Source organism: Phyllostomus hastatus, unplaced genomic scaffold (assembly GCF_019186645.2).
Source record: "Phyllostomus hastatus isolate PE091 unplaced genomic scaffold, TTU_PhHast_1.1 phas_contig_209, whole genome shotgun sequence".
Taxonomy (NCBI): Eukaryota; Metazoa; Chordata; class Mammalia; order Chiroptera; family Phyllostomidae; genus Phyllostomus; species Phyllostomus hastatus.
Window position 1 is genome coordinate 19,612,873 of NW_025333735.1, and position 21,682 is coordinate 19,634,554.

The 21,682-nt window shown below is 34.2% G+C and overlaps 1 protein-coding gene and 1 pseudogene across 3 annotated transcripts in view; both read right to left on the minus strand.

Annotated features, from left to right (window-relative positions):
- The window catches only part of LEPR (leptin receptor), an 84,808-nt gene that overhangs the window by 52,349 nt on the left and 10,777 nt on the right, over positions 1-21,682 (minus strand). For all 3 annotated transcript variants that reach the window (XM_045835498.1, XM_045835499.1, XM_045835500.1), the window contains 3 exons: positions 7,852-7,911; positions 3,555-3,869; positions 1,223-1,346 (listed from right to left, as the gene is read on the minus strand). In XM_045835498.1, the coding sequence (XP_045691454.1) occupies positions 1,223-1,346; positions 3,555-3,869; positions 7,852-7,891 (479 nt within the window). In that variant the 5' untranslated portion in view covers positions 7,892-7,911. The remainder of the gene's footprint in view (positions 1-1,222; positions 1,347-3,554; positions 3,870-7,851; positions 7,912-21,682) is intronic.
- Positions 14,553-16,228, minus strand: LOC123816421 (annotated as a pseudogene).

Sequence of the window (21,682 nt, forward strand, 5' to 3'; positions counted from 1 at the left end):
CTCCTCCCTGCCTCAGTTCTACCTAAGTGCTAAAAGGCATTTCCTGGCAACCAGGATGCTAGATGCTGGCCAGTGACAGCAGTGCAGTCTCAGAGTTCTTCCCATGCTGTCTCCTGCCTCAGACTCAGCCCTCCCCTTCCTTAGGTAACCCTCCCATCTGTCTTCTCTCACCAGCTGTACTAGATATCCTCATCTGAGGCTCCACTCCACCCCTGTGTGCCTGTGGCTTCCTGTGCCCACCAAACACACAACAGTTAAGCACTGATACTGAAACCCTGTGCCTGTCCCCACCACTAGCCTGCGAGCACTTCAAGGACACAGATCATACCTATTCTTTGTGGGGGCTTTTGACATATCTAAATTTCTTTCTTCACATTTTTTTTCTTGTGGCAAACATGAATTTTACCATTTTAAGTGTACCATTCAGTGACATTAAGTACATTCGCATTTTTGGGTAGTCATCACCACTGTCCAACTTTACAACAATTTACGTCCTCCCAAACTGAGCCTCTGTACACCCCTAAACAAGAACCCTCGACTACTTCTACCCCTAGTCTCTGGTAACCATCATCCTGTTTTCTGTCCCTGTTTATCTTTATATGTATCATGTTTCTAACATGTCGCCTCCTAATGGCATGATTTCCCTATCTGTAGAACTGAAGAAGGTGAGTCTTTCTTAAGCATCAAACAAAAGAACAAATTAGGAAGAATCTTAAAGAGTTAAAATTCATATAGAAACAGTATGTTTTAATACTGGAGTTCTTAGTAAACTTGAATGCTGTATTAGCTGTTAGGATCATAAGCATATGGGTATTCGAAACCACCATCTTGGCACTCCACATAGCACAAATAAAATTAATCACCTTATATTTTTAACATAATAATAAGGAAAAAAAAGTCTACCTGAAAAAAATAGGAAACAAAATGTTCCCATCCTCCACTCAAATATCAAAGACCCCTAAACTGAATTCATGTTTTTCTCAGAATATGTGCCCATTCCTATCTGCAATGTCTTGCCACCTGAATCAACAGGAGGAGAAAACAGAAAACCTAATGGAACAGAAGGTTGTATAAAAAATATGTAAATTCCCTCATAGGAATTTACACAACATAAAAGGAAATGTGGGGATACAAGAGGTTTCACAATCCACTTCCATATATAAGCACACTTTCATTTTTTTAAAATGTATCATAAAAATGTACAAATTAATTTGGTACTTACAGAACATACAAAAGATGGGCCTTAAGGTCATAATTCTTGAAAGAATTCTTAAATAATGGCTCTATATAACAGACGAATAACTTCAAGTCCTCTTTCATCCAGCACTGTATGTTCCAGTTTGCACCTGAATTAAAAATAAACTACTTCAGATCTGAAAAACATTCTGAACAACTCACTGAAAAAGAGCTAAATTAAATTTACCAGTGTTCTGATACAACTTCCATTGCCCATTCTGAGAGAAAAAAACAGTCTCTGCCTAGTGGTATGTGTTTGCCCAAGTCACACAGCCCCTTTGGCCTTCAGTCCCCCTTTTGTGTAAAGGAAGGGAATTAAATTCAATTGTTGCTTCTCAAACTTTTTTACCCTGAACCATGTGAGTAGGACAAACCCTAAAAACAAAATCCTCATGTAGCTCATTTCATGCTCACTTTCCAAGAGAAAAGAGAACATTAAACATCAAAGTACAAGCAAATTTGGAGCAGTATTTGTGTGTGTCTGCTTTAGCAATAAAGGTATGATGATTCACGTTTGAACTGTGATGCATGTCAAATTTTTGTTATTATATTACAGGCTCCAATACAACTGATGAAAGCTTATTCCACTGCACACTGAAAAACTCACCTGGTAACGTAAGAAAACTATAGAGGTGATTTGTAATTTGGAAAGCAAGAATAGCAATGACTGAAAATCAAGACTAATGTAAGACAAGACTAAACTTCTTAAGGCAACACCAACACATTTCCTCAAACCTGAGGGATTTCAATCTAGGAGAAGGACGTTGCAACCTTCTTGAGCCCTATGAAGTAATCAGCCTCAAGGCAGAATAATAACTGGAAATCCTCAGTGACCACTACTTAAAGTAGTAACTTCAGTTACAAAAATTTTAATTCACTTAGGAGTATCTAATTAGCCTTTATTTACATGGTATATAAAATTAAAATCTACAGCACCATAATCATTCAAGTGAAAACATTAACATTTTTTGGTCATTTCAAAGCTTACCACAAGGACCCTGACTTCTTAAGTTCATTCTTAGTACATTTAATAATCACTGGAATGGCTACGTTTCCTTACAATTTTTTTAAAAAAAAGTGTTTCACTTTAATGACAATGCAGTGGAATAAAAATTTTATAACAAAATTAAATTAAATAACTATAGATTCAATGGGAGGCACTGCTAGCTTGTTTTAAAATTCTGATTTCATTGACTATTTATGCTTTATCTTTATTCCTAAACTGATTTCAACAAACTGGAGTGTTCCCTGCATCTAATCAGCAGTGCCCCACCAGGGGCAATTTGGCCCTCCACGGCGCATCTGGCGAAGTCTGAAGATATGTTTGGATGGTCCTAACTGGGAAGGGAGTGCTGCAGACATCTAGTGGGTAGAAGCCAAGGATACTGCTAAATATCCCACAACGCACAGAACAGCCCCCATAACCAAGAATCATCTGGCCCAAAATGTCAAAAGTGTTGAGGTGGAGAAATCCTACTTAGCCCTGCATAGGTGTGCTTTAATTATATGTGCTTTATTCTCACATTGCAGGTCTCTTATTACCAAGTCAATTGACTCTGCTCTATTAGCGCTTCCAGAAGGCTTAGAAATAATGATGCTGTTTAGATCTCCAGGTGTGGCATTTTTAGAAATATTCATTTTATTTTATTTTAGAGAGAGGAGAAGGAGAGGGGAAAGAGAGGGAGAGAAACATTGACATGAGAGAGAAACATTGATTGGTTGCCTTCTGTCTTCTGCAAGCACCCAGATGGGGGCAGAGCAGAGTCTGAAATTCAGGCATGTGTCCTGACCAGGAATAGAACTAGCGACCTTTCAGTTTGCAGGATGATGCCCAACCAACTAAGCCATGATGACCAAGATGCAATGTTTTTAACTACACTAGCTACATTCAGTGGTCATTAACCTTAAACAACAAAAACCCTTGGTTTAAAATATGTGTTGGTTACAGAGCAATTCTTTGCTTGAACAAATATTATTCATAAATGCTTTAAAATTTAACTGATTTAAATATTTTCTCTAATAAAATAAAGTGTGCTTTTTCTATTTTAAAGCAAATTTGGAAGACTGCAAGAAATGAATTTATAAGTTAAAAAACATCCCCTTCTTACATTTTTATTTTATTTTATGGGGTATTAAAAATTTGGGGTTTATTAGTTCAGTCACATGATAAATCCTAATTTTATTACTAACATAAGATGATAATATGTGTGAAGAATCCCACCCCCAAGACATCTATTTCGTACATTTTTCAGAGAATGAAAACATTTTGTTCAATACAATTAAATAACAGCTAAATCTTGGAGTGTTAAAATACTTACCTGTTTGCTGAAAAGCTAAAGAATTTACTGTTGAAACCAATGCCTTCCCTTCAATGCCTTCTGCATGCACAGAGCAGTTTTTATCTTCCTCCCTCCAAAAGCAACAGTGGAAAGTTGTTTCAGACAATAAGGTAGAATAGTTGGTACCGCTTGAATTCGATTTAGCTTCAAAAAATGTCTCATCATGTCCATTCAAATTTGAGGTGTTCTTTGAGATTCCGGCAGGCATGAGGAAGTCATAGGTTGTATTTGGTGGCATGCAAACCAACTTAATGGGATATGTCAAGTTAAATGCCGTTATCAAATAAATTAATTCTGTGTGGACATTAAAAAGATACATAGAAAAACAATTAACCATTTTGGCTGAGACGAAAATAACAAGTATTTAAGAACAAACCATGCAGTGCTCAATAGTAATTATTTAACTTTCCAGGTGCTCAGTCAGTGCCTGACAGCACATAGCTCTTCGCTTCCCTTGTACAGCGGGCAGTACTTGAGAGGGTACATTTATTTCTTGAGACAACTTCACACTCTAAAACCCCTTTTTGGAAATTCATGCTTCCTTTTCTGCACTAGTCTCACATATATATATTTTAAAGAAAGGAAATTGTAACTAAATATTTCCATTTCTCTTCCTAAGAAACAATATTCTAATGAACTCCAGCATGAATAAGAAATATCTGGATGGCCAATTAAATAAACAAATACTAACGTGTTGTTTTAATATTTCTTAAAGAGAATAACACCAAAATGTTAACAGTACTTTTACTGAATGCTTCTAGAAAGGTTTTGTCTTCAACATCAGGATAGCTGGATGACCGGACTCTGCCATTAATCCTCCAGATATACGACATCACGTAAGTCATGCCCTGAACACACTCTCCAAGAACTAAAGTACAATGACAAGATTTCTTACAGGAATCTTCCATTGCTGATTAAAGACAATTATTACTTTTAAGATACATAAAAGTTAAAAAAAATGTAATCCTGTAACAAAAAAAATCCTCAAATTTTAAATAACTAATTGTTTAAAAATAAAATAACAATTTTCCATAATTCTTTCTTCTACAAGTTACCCAAATAATCCTACAGCTGTGTTGCTTCAGATACAGACTAATGCAGAAGGAGAATTCTGAGAATTCTGAGAATTCTGCATGGATTTATGTAGAATAAATATTTTGAAGGATTAGGGTAAATGTAAAAAAAATAGAAATGTTTAAAGATCAACTTACAATCATTTTAAGTTATAAAAATAATACATGTAAAAATATTCAAAAAAATACATAAATGACTGTTAACAATTTGGTTTCTAAATCCTTTCTATAAATATAAGTTAACATAAATATGTATCAAATGCAAAAATTAAGGCAAAAATGATTAGCATGACTAATATTTTGCCCAAAGCGTTCACAATTAGCTACCATAATATTATCAAAAGTGAATCCTCATTGCAGTTGTGTTCCTTTGTACTTCAATATTACTAACACATTTCTAAAATCATAATATCTCAATGAAAAGAGAATTAGTCATTTCTTTGGTGTTACAAAACCATAAATATGTCTTGGCACTAATTAAAAGCATTGTATTTTCTAGCTGCACATGGAGAATTCAGTTGGCTGAAGTGAAATTAGCCTAAATTTCTCAAAGAAGAAATTTAAAATGTAATAATGAATGTCACAGACATAGCAACTATTGAATCAGTTTAATTAAAAGATGACTCTATTCTGTTTGCAATGCTTCCTTTGCAAATGATACTTCTTTCCCTCCAAATGAGTCCTAAGCCTGCTAGGAGTCCAGAACTTGCATTTGAAACCATATGTTTTCACGGTGACAAGATACCAGGAACTTTCCTTATTCACAAAACTTGATCAAATTGCAAACCTTTTGGAAAGCTAATGTGAAACATTTCAGTGGAACCTAACAAAAAGAAGATAGAGAATATAACAGAATTATATAAGAAAGAATGAGTATGTTATTACTTTTTGATAATCTTTTGTAGCATACTTTTTTCCTGAAATCTCTAACAATGGAGATGTCCTGGGCATTTTCTGTGAATATACAGATGGCGACAACGAGAAAGAACAGTTAGATACAACAGGGAAGACTGGTAGAGAAGCTCACAAGGGCACCTTTAGATTGCAGCAGTCTACGAGATGCTCAAAACTAGTGGACACATAGATAAAGATTGCCAGATAAGATGGGTTTTGTTACAGATAGCTTCATTTTAATTTTGAAAACTAGGAAATCAACCTCATTAAATTAGATGATGAGAGTTTTTTTAACATCAGAATAAAACTAGAATACAGTAAGAAACAAGTGAAAATAGCATGCTCAAAAGTCATCAGCAATGTATGACTAATTTCAAACAGAAGCCTGTTGTGGTTCAGGGCAGTTTAAATCACAAGATAAAAAAAAAAGAATATCTGTAAGCTTTCTCTTGAGGATATTCCTGCAATGGGTGGGAGAAAGACAAGTGTACATCTTAATTTCTGGAAGCATTCTTCTGGTGGTATTCAAGATGGAAATTTTTAACATACACCATCCCTTAATAATATCCCTTTATAACATTATATTTGTTATTGTTTATAAGAGTTACAGTGCAAAAGATAGCATTTCAAGTGAAAACTCCATTTCATTTAAGAACAAACCCATCATTTTATGCCATAGTCATTTATTTTAAATATTATCATACATACATATATTAATAATATAATAGTGCTACATTTACTGAATAAAATTAAAATAATTCAGTGTCTCATCTTGTTTCTAAGTATGTATAAGGCTATCGCTGTGTATATATCAATTTGGGGGGCTATAAAAGAAAACAGCTAAAATGTAAATCATGGGCAGAGAGAAATATTTTGCAAAACACAATAAATTGTTAGGGCTCTGATAATTAATATTATGAGTCCATTTGTTGAGGCCTACAGGTAACTTGGACATTTTGTCAAACATTATTCTGGGTGTGCCTGTGAGAATATTCCTGGATGAACTTAACATTTGAAACAGTAAAGCAGATGCCCACCCTAACATGGGTGAGCCTCATCCAGTCAGATGAAGACCTGACTGGAACACAATGGCTGACTTGGAAGGAACTCTCAATGCCTGCTTGATATCAGCTTTTCCCTTCCTGCGGACTCAAACCAAAACATCAGCTCTTCCTGGGTCTCATACCCACCAGTGTTTTGAGTGGAACTTACACCATCAGCTCTCCTGGGTCTCCAGCTCACCAACTGCCGGTCTTAGGGACTTTGCCAAAGATAAAGGTGTGAGCCAATACCTTATAATAAATCTCTTCCTGAATATATATATATATATATAATACATATATACACACACAAATCCTACTGGTTCTGTTTCTATGGAGAACCCTGACTACCACCTACAAATCTAAATATCTATTACATTTTTTAATTCCTAAAAATCACCTAAGGCCAAATAAAATCCAACAACAAAATTGTCAAAGTATATGAATTGAAAATCACATAAGAAATATGTCAATACACAGTGCTGAACCTCACAAATAATCAAATAAATAAAATTAAAATTAAATGCCATCTTTTGCTTACCTGACAGGGCAAAAAAGTAAAATAATGATAATATGCTTCTTTGGCAGAAATGCAATGGAATAGCACCCATATACTTATGTTCAGACTGTGAATGTTACAAAGCTTGTGGAGATTTCACAGTGTCTATCAAATTCAAAAATGTATATACTATTCAGCATAAACATCCTTCTTTAGAAATTAATCTACAGAAATATTCTCCCAAATATTCAAAGATATATGGATTTCAATGCAGCATTATTTGTTACAGAAAAAGAAATTGCTATCAATGAGAAATTGGGCAAATAAACCAATAATTTAAGGTACATTCATACAGTTCATTGTTATGTGACCATTAAACAAGTAAGTGCATCAGTAAATACTGAAAAAAAAACTGTCATGATAAATTGAAAAGCTGTTAAGTGGAGATAGAAAACTACAGAACAGTATATATTAACCAATTCTATTTTTGCAACTATAGATATGAACTGTGTGTGTGTATGCTATACTTTTGGAAGGATATATGCATATATCAGGTTCTTTCCAAGAGTTTGGTAGTAGTTTTCATTTTCACTCTATTTTCAAAGGGCTAGAAAGGGGTTTCATTTTCATACTTATACTTTTGTTCAGTAGACAAGAGCATGAAAATTCCTAATTGGAAATGGAAAGTTTATTAGCCAATAAAGGAAAGAGTATCTAAAAGGGCAAAATCTCTATCTTGCACATAGATGTTTAAAAGGCAAATAACTTACCGCAATATAGCAAAGCCACACAAAATTTTTGACAAGCCATCTTACTTCAGAGAAGAACACCTGAAAAACAGTAAATCTAAAATTAACATATATACATACATACACACACACAAAACTGACATATATACAAGTTGCCGGTAGAAAATATAAAAGGAAAGGGATTATAAATGTCTTTAAATTTTTATCATCTATAATACTCTAGATCAATATTAGGGAAGTGTCTCACATTACAGTACAACTGTGTTATACATTTATTCTTGGGCACATGCCATCTTACATAATTAAAAGAAGTCACACATTCATATATGACATAATCAAAAAATTATCTTTGTCTTTCCTAAGCTACAACAAAGCCAAATGGTTATAACATAGGTAATGACTGAATATTCATTTCCAATAAAGAAGAGGAAATTTTCCAATGTATTTCTGGAAACCTGCTGTTCATTTGCAAATGAGGTGATACATTGAAGAGTTATCAGAGTAATTCAAGGACAATTTGATGGCTTAATATATCCAAATGACAAGGTGACTTCAGATACAAGCCTTCCCTTGAATTCTACTCAACATGAAACACATTATAAATAAGATTATTTGTACTAATATGTCATGAAGTAGAATGCTGGTATTATTTTAATATATTGGGTTTAGATTTGTAATGACACACTAAAAGCTTTTGATGTTCCAATTTTTTATTATCTCAAAGTGGAAATTTAATTTGCTATACACAAGTAAATCCAAGGTCAGAAGCTGTGAATTAGGTGTCAGGTGTCTGGGGTGCAAATCTAGGCTCTTTACTAATCAGCTATGGGATTGGGGATTTCAACACCTCAGACCTCACGTTCCTCATCTACAAATCAGACTGATGGATAATCTCTACAGTCACTTTCAGATCTTCCCATAATGCTGAGTGATTTTATTTTAAAACAGAAGTCACATCTTTACCACAAAGAATGTTATAAAATATTAATTGAGAAACACATCTCATAAATCATGTCTCAGAATTGGGACCATGTGATGAGTAAGCAGAAAAACGTGTTTGTTTCATTCACAATGTAATAACTGTTGAGAAAAAATAGATGTGTGTAAACATTTTGTAGTCTGGTAAATTTGTTTTTCAGATTATCTGTTTTTTATCAAAATTTGGGTTCTTTATAAACTCACATCACAATATTTCTTTAGGATTTTCTAAAAAAGGTAGAGTTTGGAATCCTCATTATCTAATCATATGAAATGTGTGCAAACTCCTCTGAGTTTTTTCCATGCTACCTGTTTCTGATACAAAAGTTTCTTATAAAATAAACCCAAGGGCAAGTTTCATAATCATGATGTGTCATAGATAAAACACATCACTAGAGTGAGTATATCAAATGAACGGATTAGTCATTCAGTCCAACAATTAATTTGACTCACTTGTAATTCAACTGAATATTATCTGCTGATTTAAGTAACAAAATAGATCAGTTGGTTTTCCTTACATAAGCAAACCATTCTTTTCCTTAATGTTCTGTGAAAAACACAAGCTATTTTTATGGTTTGAGATCTTGCAGTCAGGTGTTGCTCTTATATAACACATAAACAATCACAAGTATGAAAAGGGCATAAAAGAGAGTGTGAGAGGTGGCACCTTCCATAGACTCAAAGAGAGAAATAATTATATGCACCCTAAATTGTACCAGAACAGAACATAAGGAGGTTTACAGGACAAAAATAACACAGAAAAAATGACAGAAAATTTTAAACAAGAGAAAAAATCTAGCAAAGGGGAAACTAGTAGTAAAGTGACCAAAATAAATCTAATATACAAAATGTCATTAAGTGGAATTCACTTTGTAAGGATGAGCTATTATGCTTTAAGCTTTTGTATGGTCAAATTTTTCTATTATAAATTCAGAGTAATTAAAATAAAATAAGAGCAACAGCTTAGGGAATGTACAAATAATCCTAACACTAAGAACAGACAAAAAAATTGCCTAACTTTAAGATAACAGGTAACATCCTCATGAATATCCTAATAGTGGCAAAGTTTCACAAGAAGTTAGAAATTTGATAATTTCTCACCCCCACCGTTTCCAATATTCCATTCTAAAGCCACCACTATCTCTTCCCTGGAAGATCAGAAGAGCCTCTGATCTTCCCTGCTGCTTGCTGCCCTTGCTCCCCAAATCAATCTATTCTCAATGCAGTGGCCAGAGTGGTCTTGTTAAAGTGTAAGTCAGATTACATTTCTCTTTCCCAAAACACTGCAGTACTCCCCTTTGCACTCACGGTAAATGTCTGAGTTCTGCACAGAACTACAAGGATCTCTGTTACCTCTCCGACCTCATCAGCCACTCCTCTCCCCTTTGCTCAAGTCACCTGCTCAGGGGTGCCTTCCCTGACCAGCCTATCTAAAATTTCAACACCTTCCCCACCCCAATCTGTCATATTTGTTGTTGTACTTAACTTTTTTCTCCTTAACACTAATGTGAATGTGATTTTATTTTTTCTTGTTTATTGTCTGACTCTCTCCACTAGGATGTCAACTCCACCAAACCACTGAATCATTTTTTTTTTACTATTGCCTTTTCATCATTATATCCTTCACACACAGAAGCTTGCCTCTCACATAGTAGGTGTTCCATATATATTAACTGAATGAATGAGTGAAAGAGTGAATGGCAAGATATAACCCTTTCCTGAAATATTCTCCAAAATAAGCTGGTGGCATCACTCCAAGACAAAATTGAATAAAAGCAGTCTTTAAAAGAGGCATTCTAATATCATCCACACACAGCTCTCTGAGAATCCAACTTAATGCCAGAGAGAATTTCAGAATGGTGACTCTTAATCATTTTTTGATATGGACCTTATAAAGAATTTAGTGACAGCAATGTTCCAAGTGCCCAGAAGACACTCATACACCAGAATTAGGGCTATAATTTAAGAGGGTTGACAAACTCTCTGAAATTTATGCAAAACTCTGAAATAAAGAATTCTTTTACATTCAGTACCATTCCACATCAATTTCAGTTGGACAGCAAAGTGGCCAGAAAATCGTGCTCTCTTCAGAGTGTCCCCCCGCACTGCCCCAGGCTGGACCCACCTAGACCCATATCTAGTTATCTCAACATTACTGACTATATTCATCACACTGTAAACCACATCTCTGTGACTATTCTGTAACTACAAATTTGTACTAATTAATCCCTTCATCTTTTTCCCCCAGGCTCTCCCCTCTGGCAGCTGTCAATTTGTTCTCTTTATGAGTCTGTTTCTATTTTGTTTATTAGTTTATTTTGTTCTTTAGATTCCACATATAAGTGGAACCATATGGCATTTGTCTTTCTCTCACTAGCTTATTACATTTAGCATAATACTCTTCAAGTCCACTGAGGCAGTCGCAAAAGGTAAGGTTACCTTCTTTTTTTATGGCCAAATAACATTCCATCATATAAATGTTTAACCACTTTTTTTAATCTATGCATCTACTGATGAGTACTTGGACTGCTTCAAAATCTTGACTATTATAAATAATGCTGCAGTGAATATAGGGATGCATACATATATTCTTTCAAATTAGTGTTTTGTGCACCTTCAGATACATTCCCAGAAGTGGAATCACTGGGTCACAAGGCAATTCTATTTTTAATTTATTGAGGAACCTTCACACTGTTTTCCATAGTGGCTGAACCAATCTACATTCTCATCAACAGTGCATGAGGGTTCCCTTTTCTCTACATCTGAGCCAACACTTGTTTGTTGATTTATTGATGATAGCAATTATGACAGGTGTGAGGTGTTATCTCAATGTAGCTTTGATTTGCATTTCTCTGATGATTAGTGATGTTGGACAATTTTTCATATGTCTATTGGTCAACTGCATGTCTTGCTTGTAGAAGTGTCTATTCAGGTCTTCTGCTCACTTTTCAATTGGTTGTTTTTCTGGTGTTAAGTTGTCTGAGTTCTTTATAAATTTTGGACATTAACCCCTTATCAGATGTATCATCTGTGAATATGTACTCCCATTCCATAGGTTGTCTTCATTTTGCGGATGGTTTCCTTTGCTGTGCAAAAACTTCTTAGTGTGATACAGCACCAACCATTTATTTTTTTCTCGTGTTTTTCCTTACTCAAGATGTATCAGAAAAAAAATGTTGCTAAGAGAAAAGTCTGAGATCTTATTGCCTTTGTTTTCTTCTAAGATTTTTATGGTTTGAGTTTTATGTTAAGTCTTTAAATCCATTTTGAGTTTATTCCTGTGTATAATGCAAGAAGGTGATCTAGTTTCTTTTTTTTTTACCTATCTGTCCAATTTCCCAACACCTTTTATTGAATACACTTTCTTTACCATATTGTATGTTTTTGCCTCTTTTGTTAATTATTAATTGACCATAAAGTCATGGGTTTATTTCTGAGCTCTCTATTCTGCTCCATTAATTTCTATGTTGTTTTTATGCCAGTACCATGTTGTTTTGATTCTAATGGCCTTGAAGTATAGTTTGATATCAGGTAGCACGATACCTCCAAGCTTGTTCTTTCTCAAGAATACTGACGCTATTCAGGGTCTTTTGTGGTTCCATATAAATTTTCGGAATATTTCTGCTACTTCTGTAAAATATGCCATTGGTATCTTGATAGGAATTGCATTGAATCTATAGATTGCTTTGGGTAGCATGGACATTTTAATGATGTTAATTCTTCCTATTCATGGACACCATTATGAACTTCTACTTATTTGTGTCTTCCTCAATTTCTTCCTTCAGTAACTTATAATTTTCAGAGTGCAAATCTTTTATCTTCTTGGTTAAATTTATTCCTAGGTACCTTATTTTTTGTTGTTGGAATTGTAAATGGGATTGTTTTTCAGTTTCTCTTTCTGATAGTTCATTATTGGTATATAAAAATGTCATTGATTTCTAAATATTAATTTTGTACCCTGCTACTTTTCTGAATTCATTTACCAGTTCTCATAGTTTTTGGTGGAATCTTTAGGGTTCTTTACATAGTATTACATCATCTGTAAGAAATGACACTTATACTTCTTCCTTTCCAATTTGGATGCATTTTATTTTTCTTGTTTGATTACTATGGCTAGAACTTCCAGTACTATGTTTAAAAAGAATGGTGAGAGTGGACATCTCTGTCTTGTTACTGATCTTATGGAAATTTTTTTTTAGTTTTTAGTTTTATGATGTTGGCTGTGGGTTTGTCATACATGGCCTTTATTATGTTGGGATATGTTCCTTCTGTTCCCACTTTGCTGAGAATTTTTATCATAAATGGTGTTGGATTTTATCAAATGCTTTTCCTGCATCTATTGACATGATCGTGTGATTGTTATCTTTAATTTTGTTTATGAGGTGTATCACTTTTATCTATTTGTGGATATTGTGCCAACCTTGCATCCCCAGAATAAATCCACTTGATCATGATGCATGATTTTTTAAAGGAAATACTGGATTTGGTTTGCTGATATTTTCTTGAATATTTTTCTATCTATGTTAACCAGGGATATTGGTCTATAATTTTCTTTCTTTGTAGTGTCTTTATTTGGTTTTAGAATTAGGATAATGCTGGCCACACAAAATGAGCTTAGGAGATTTGCCTCCTCTTGAATTTTTTGTAACAGTTTGAGAAGTATCGTGTTAGATCTTTTTTGAATGTTTGGAATAATTCACCTGTAAAGCCATCTGGACCAGGACTTTTGTTTTTTTTTTTTAAGTTTTTTAAAATTACTTCTTTGATTTCATTAGTTGTAATAGGTCTATTCAGATTTTCTGATTTTTTCAGATTCAGTTTTTGAAAGATTTGATGTTTCTAGGAATTTATCCAATTTGTACAGATTGTCCAATTTGCTGGCATATAGTTCTTTTCTTTTTAAAATTACTAAACATCATTTTATTGACTGAAGCTGATCAGTTCTCTTAGAAGGACAGAGAGACACATAGTATATTCTTTAAAAACTAAATAACAAAAAATGCAAGTGTTTTAGACTTTAATAATTTTTTAAATGCATATAAAGCTTGATATTTCAGTAAGCTGTTGTTTGTATAAGTAGATAGAACAACTACAGACCCAGACAAGTCAGGGCTCTGCTCAGCTTTGGGAGACAAGGACCTCAACTGTCAGTAACAGAGGAGATAACTTCCAGTTAAAAATATTTTATGTCACTTTATGTCTACTTACAAGCAAACTTCAGAGATAAAACCACAAGAAAAGAGAATACTATTCATTCCTCATACATTTGGAGCTCACTCTGATAAGCTTATTGGTTATAATTTAAATGTATGTACAGGTTTTAAAATATCAGATAGTAAAAACAGCATTTTATGTACAGGGGTTCTCAGTTTGATATTCATACTTTTAAAGAACTTATCTGGTTATTAATCATAGTCTGCATCTTTACAGGGAAGTCATTTTCCCTCATAGCATAATTCCAAGTTTGTGTATATACAACAGAGAATAAGGTCTAATTTCTTACACATGAAAAATATCTGACTTATGCAAATGGTTAACTTGAAAACAAACAAAATACAAATGTTTAAAAATGAGCTTTCAGTTTATGCTCCCCTTTGTTATAAAATGTTGCTTATGAAGGGTTCCATCCTCTTTGTGTTTTCAGAGTTAAGTATTAGATATTGATATCTGCTTCCTGCCTTCCACATAGATGAGAAATATTTCCATGAATATTGAATATTGAAATAGTATTTTGTTTTCTTTGATTACTGAGAGGTATTTATTTGAGCTGACTCTTCTGAGATTTCTAAGCTATGTTTGGCTGTGTTGTTGAGACTCTCAAAGCTGATGGGGAGCACAGTACTCCAGATCTGTAACCATCTGATGAGATTCTGCCTGCAAATGCTTAAGATGACTTGTGGGAGAAAAATCATCCTTTTCCCTGAGCAATGCTGCATCTTTGTTCACTAACAAAATCGTAGGTGAATTCTTTTTATCAGAAGAAGACTCTGTCTCTACCAACTTCTCATCCTCTGTTAAGGCAGAACCCAAATAGAAGGAATGCTGGGTGACAATTAGTTCACCCAAGGAGAAGCTGTATTTTGTTGCACTGGCACTTTCTGAACAAATGCACACAGACCTGTGGTGAACAACTCTCTGCCATTTAGAAGCCTTGAGGATACTCATCCTCTCGATGTCAGACATATGGCCTGGAGCCTCAATGATGAAGTTACTTGAGTGGCAGCACCTGAACTCACACATGTCATTTTCATCCAGACAGGCTTAATTTTTTACAGCAACATGAGAATCACAGTCTTTCCATGTGATCATAGCATTCAGCATCCAGCTTTTCTGGTCAATTTGAACAAGAATAGTTGGCAAGGCCCAGGTAAATACTGACATCATGCCATGGCTTTTCATCAAATGAAATTAATATTTCTGAGAGCTGGTTCCCTTCAGTCTGAATCTCAATTACATTACCTTTAGGGGATTTTTCATGGATTTTGCACATGGTACTCTTGTTTTAGGGTTCAATCTGGAATATTCCTACCAGAGACTAAGATTTCTTTTAATCCATAAGTCTAGACTCCAGGGCTTTCGATTCCTTCATCTTTGAGTTATATATCTGTATTAATTCCTAAGAATTTTCCACATTGAAATTAAGAAACTGAAGATCACACTACTGTTTCAGGTAAATCTGTCTCAGACTATACAGTTCTGAGTTTGTATGTTCTTGCTTTGACTTGCAATACAAGTAACTCATCTTTCCTATTTTCTCTCTGCAGTAAAAACCAATTCATCATGTATGCAGCTCACCTCTTGCTTCAGCAAATAATCTCTTCTCACTGTACATTATTTTCTGTTGTCTTTTCAGTTAGATCCTCTTTACATTTATTGATTTCAATCTTAAGGTTCTTCAATTTCTACTTATAGTCTTGCTTTTCTTTCACAGTACAAGTCTCTACCATCTTGGTATCATGTAATACATGTACTAACAATTTAAATTTACCTGAATGGTCTACAACATGACTGACTGCCTCAATAATACCTTTGTTCCCACGGTCTCCAGAGAGGGGAGAAGAATGGGTTGCCTTCTGAATCATTTCCTTAAGCTGTAGTTGAGTCTTCTGTAAAGCTGTTTGGCATTCCATTTGACCAGATTCACAGGTTTTTACCATTCTCATGAGTAACCTCATTATTTCAGGTCTTTCATGTCGTTCACCTAATTTGCTGCAATAGTCTTTCAAATTCAACACTTTCTACCAATCCTCTTCTCCCATGAAAGAAATTGTCTCTGATGTACTGTAACCATATCATTAAGCTCTTTATCACAATCTTTCAGTTCTCCAAAAAGCAAGTGTAGCTCTTTCCATTGTTTCTAGGTAGTGGAAATCTCAACTTCTAACCTGATGTTCTGGTGCCTGGAAGGTTGCAGAAACATTCATAGGTGTTTCCCTCAGCATTACCTTAGAAATGCGAGAGGTACACCAGCCCAGAGTGGTAGAGGCAAGCCCAGAGCCCCAAAGCCCTGCACCCTCAGCTGGCCAAAGCAAGCCCCAGCATGTATTTCTTCATAGTATTTTCTTACAATCCTTTGCATTTCTGTGTTGTCAGTTGTTACTTCACTTTCATTTCTAATTTTATTTATTTGGACCCTTTCTTTTTCTTTGAGCCTAGTTAAAATTTGTCAATCTTGTTTAACTTTTCAAAGAACCAGCTCTTCATTTTGTTAATCTTTTGATTGTTTTTTTCTTTTAGTCTCTATGTCATTTATTTTTGCTCTAATCTTTATTATTTCCTTCCTTCTATTACTTGGGGCCTTGTTTGTTGTTCTGTTCATAGTTCCTTTAGGTGTAAAGTTAGACTGTTTATTTGACATTTTTCTTGCTTCTTGACGTAGGCCTGTATTACTGTGAATTTCCCTCTTAGGACTGCTTTTGCTGTAACCCATAGATTTTGGGTTGTTGTGTATTCATTTTCATTTGTCTCAAGGTAATTTTTTATTTCTTCCTTGATTTCATTGTTGACCCATTCACTGTTTAGGAGCTTGTTATGTAGCCTCCATGTCTTTGTGTGTTGTTCAGTTTTTTTCTTGTAATTGATTTCTAGTTTCATAGCATTGTGGTCAGAGAAGATACTTGATATGATTTCAATCTTCTTTAATTTATTAACATGTTCTGTGTTCTAACATGTGATCTAACTAGAGAATGTTCTCTATGCACTTGAAAAGAATGTATATTCTGTTGCTTTGGGATGGAATGCTCTCAAAATATCAATTAAGTCGATTTGGTCCAGTGTGTCATTCAAGGCTGCTGTTTCCTTTTGATTTTTTTGTTTGGAAAATCTATCCACTGATGTCAATAGGGTGCTAAAATCCCCTTCTACAACTATATTACTGTTTATCTGTCCCTTTATGTCCATCCAGATTTGCTTTATATATTTAGGTGCTTCAGTGTTGGGTACATTAAGTGTTTACAAGGATTATATCCTCTTGCTGGATTGATCCCTTTCACATTATATAATCTCCTTTGTCTCTTGTTATGGCCTTTGTTTTGAAGTTATTTTGAAGTATTGCTACCCAAGCTTTTTTTTCTTTCTATTTGCATTAAATACCTTTCCCATTCCTTTACTTTCAGTCTCTGTGTATCTTTTGTTTTGAGGTGGGTCTTTTGGAAGCAGGATATATATGGATCTTGTTTTCTTACCCATTCAGCTACCCTATGTCTTTTGATATCAGCATTTAATCATTTACATTAAAAGTAATTATTGATAGGTACTTATTTACTGCCATTTTATTCTTTATATCTATGTTCCTCTCCTTTTCTTTTTTCTTTCTTCTCACAGAAGGTCCTTTGCAATTTCTTGTACTACTGGACTGGTGGTGATGAACTCTTTTAGCTTTTTCTTATCTGGAAATCTCTGTATTTCACCTTCAATTTTAAATGATAGCCTTGCTGGGTAGAGTAGTCTTGGTTTTAGGTCCATGTTTTTCACTATTTTAAATATTTCATGCCAATCCCTTCTGGCCTGAGGTGCTTCTGTTGAGAAATCAGCGGATAGGCTTATGGGAGCTCCCTTGGAGGTAACTGTCTTTCTATTGCTAGTCTTAAGATTCTCTGTTTATCTTTAAGCTTTGCCATTTTAATTATGATGTGTTTTCATGTGGGCCTCTTTGGGTTAATCTTGATTGGGACACGCTGTGCTTCTGGGACAGGTGTGTCTTTTTCCTTCATCAGGTTAGGGAAGTTTTCAGCCATTATTTCTTAAAACAGGTTCTTGACCCATTGCTCTCTCTTCTCCTTCCATACTCTTATGATGCAGATGTTGTTGGGCTTGATGTTGTCCCAGAGGTCCATTAGACTTTCCTCATGTTTTAACTTCCTTTTTCTTTTTGTTGCTCTGTTTGGGTGTTTTCTGTTATCTTACCCTCTAAATCACTGATTCGATCCTCTGCTATTGATTCCTTCTAGTGCATCTTCACTTCAGATATTGTATTCTTCACTTCTGACTGGTTATTTTTTATGGTTTCTATGTCATTTCTAATGCTTGATGTAGATAAACAAAGGAGTGCTCCTTCCTCAGACAATCCTCCATAAGTCTAGCTCCCTAAATTGAGCCACTGATGGACACCAAGCTTTGAGGATTTTGAGATAATACTATCTAATATTGTCTTAGTATGTAGTCATTCCATGTTGACAATTAAAAGGAGTAATGTGTTTTAATTGATATATTTGAAGAAATATTTCTGAAGCATACACTCATCCATAGCCTGATCTAAATGATGCATCAAGTATACCTGGATGTGGAGGCAATCATTCAATTTGCATAATGCACTAAGCACAGTAAGCATATTAAATATATCACTAACGCTTTAATGATTACTATAAACTTTAAACAAAAAGAAAATCAAAATATACATTCTGGTAAATTATGATATTATGGGTTTTCAGAAGCAAATCAGAGTGTTTAACTTCTATCATAAGGAACTCTCTCTGTGTTACTTTTATGTATAAGATTCTACTTAAATATAAAATAGGATAGTCTCAATCAGTACTTGAATGGATAACTGGGCAGGAAAGAAATTATTCACAATTTACTTCAATGACCTCATAAAGTCTCTAGGTTTGTAGAAAAATGTATGAGTAAGGAAAGCAATTCTGACAATTCTTTGCCTTGATGAATAAGCTCAATAAACTCCATCTGCCACTAATTTTTGCTTTTACTATTCTGCAGGCGAAGTACCCATCTATCTTTCACTTAAACAACATTTAAGCATTTCATTTAAATATAAATGAAAAACATCATTCCTTCAAGTGTTAAATATTTAACAAAATAAATATTGTCTGGTCTATTTGTGGTAACCTTGTCATTTTAAGTATGTCTACTTTTATTTCTTCACTTATGATAGAAATTGGTTGTTATTCCCATCAAGTTTCTCTAAAGACTTAAATTATCTTTGAAATTAAAAAACATATTTTTCCATCATCCTGGCACATAGCATGCCACTTTGAAAACATACTTTCAAGTACTTTAATTACTGAAATGACTCTAATTGTGTGATCTTGTCTGAAATTAAATCCTTGAAAATGCAGAGGGATCAGCTACAATTCAAAAATTTGAAGTCAACAATCTTGAGTCAGAATAGGCATCTTACCTACAAAATAATTTAAAAATCTGTACCTAAATCAACTCATTTAAATATTAACTGAATACTTGATAAAATGTTAAATGAAAAGAAAAAGCAGCCCAAGTATATTTATAGGCCTAGAAGGGTAGTCACAAGTCTAACAACCAAACCCAGAAATGGTTCAAACTAGTTGTCGCCAGAATCAGGACTGGCATAGTGAGTAGTGGACCTGAGTACTACAATTTTTTTTTTTACTGTATGTCTTTGTAGCCATATGCATGGATTTTTTTTCATGCAAAATTATTATTTAATTATTTTAATTAAATAAAGTCCTATGAGACTTCAGAAAAAATAGCTACTATCAAAGTTCTAGGGCCAACAAAAGTTTCACGTTGTGAAATTTTAGTTGAACTCTAAGAAATGCAAAGGAAAAGAGTAGTATTGTATTTCTTCTATTTTAAGATTCACAATATTTGCACATCTCTGACATCAGGATCTTTGTTAAAATCGATGTCATCTTACAATCACCGATGGCCTGGTAGCAGCTGTGGTCTGGCTGTCATTGATTGCATACATAAAAACTGGAGCACTTGCCTCACGACAGACTGGATAATTTTAACTTGTTGATATTTCGATCAACAACCTATTTAAAGACCACTTAATGAAGGAATATGAGCCCTGCCTGAGTCTTGCCTAGAAATCTTATGTTGACATCTTATGACAATATTAATAAAGACCCAGCATAAAATTTGTAAAATGGACAAACCTAGAAGAAAATCTCAGAAACTGTAGTGAAGCATTCTTTTATGAAGTGCTATATCACAAATATTCTTCATAACCCAGGGTATGATATTATTTGGGGAAACATGGACATCAACAGCATTGAACTGCAATGTGATTAAAAAGAAAACCAGATTCTGAATATAAAAACAAGAATCCCTTAACCAAATTCTTTGATTTATGCTCTCTTATGAAAGTGATAAGACAAATAAAAATCATCATTTAAAAATTCCTAAAAGTCTCCCAGTCAGTACAAAAAATTCTAAATAAAGGATGAAAAAGCATTGTGAAATAGTTAAATAACATTTTAAATAGTTAAAAATCTCAATGTCTATATTTAAAGAATCACACTACCTAAAAAGAGTGGTAATTCGGAGAAATCAGAGAGATTACTTTTAGTTTGGGGAAAATCATAAGACCTCCCAAAGGAAAGTGAGGATTTAACTGCCCCTTTGAAGAATGGGGAGGATATGAATCATATTGCAAGTATTATAAAAGAGATTCAAGATCAGCCAAAAAAAATCAATAAAACACAATAGGAACCTCTGTGTGAGAACTGATTTGCAAATTTGGAATCAAAAGACCAAGAGGCCACTTGTGCAGATGACTGTTTTTCATAGAAAGAACATACTTATATACTGTTCATTCTGGGCAAAAACCTTTTCTCCCCCAAATCAAACCTGTGACTGGCAGTGTTGTTGGAAGACCCTCGGGCGGCTAGAGAAATACCCAGCCACCTCCTGGGAAAGTCTAATACGGTAAGTGTGTCAAATTTGAAGAGTAGTATCTTAATAATGTTATAGAAACCACAATTATTGGGAGCTTACTATGAAGCTGTCAACATACTTTCTCCCTGTTTACTATATGTGTATACTTATCTATGTATGTTTATAATTTATTTTCCCTTTCATGTCCTAAACACTGACTAATTTGGTTCAGAAATTGTGTTGGTGCATACAAAAATCTAATTGTTCAAATATCTCATGTTTACAGTTTCTTGGTTTTCATAGAAACTATGAAAAACCCAAATAACACCCAAATAACAGCTGCTAGTTAAAGTAAAAATAAGATCATGTAATTCTGAGAAAAACTAAGTTGTCCTATGCCTTCCCAAAATAGATATTTGGTAACAGCTGTTCTTAAACATGAGTTCACATTTTAAAAGCCTATTATAATACCATTATAGAAGCTCATGAGAATCTCTATTTGGCTCAGATCTTAAGTTTAGCTATTATCTAGTACAAACACATAAACATTTATACATCCCCATAAACTTTATAGAAATTATTGTGCCAGGAATAGAGTGTCTCTTTCTCTCTCTCTCTCTCTCTCTCTCTCTCTCTCTCTCTCTCTCTTCATCTCCCTCCCCACCCCCCATCTGCTCTCTCTTCCTCTTTCTCTCTTTTTTCATGCATTATTGTACACATATGTGTACACATTTATAAGGCTATATTATTTCTAGATCTTTCCCTCCTAATTGGCAAAGAC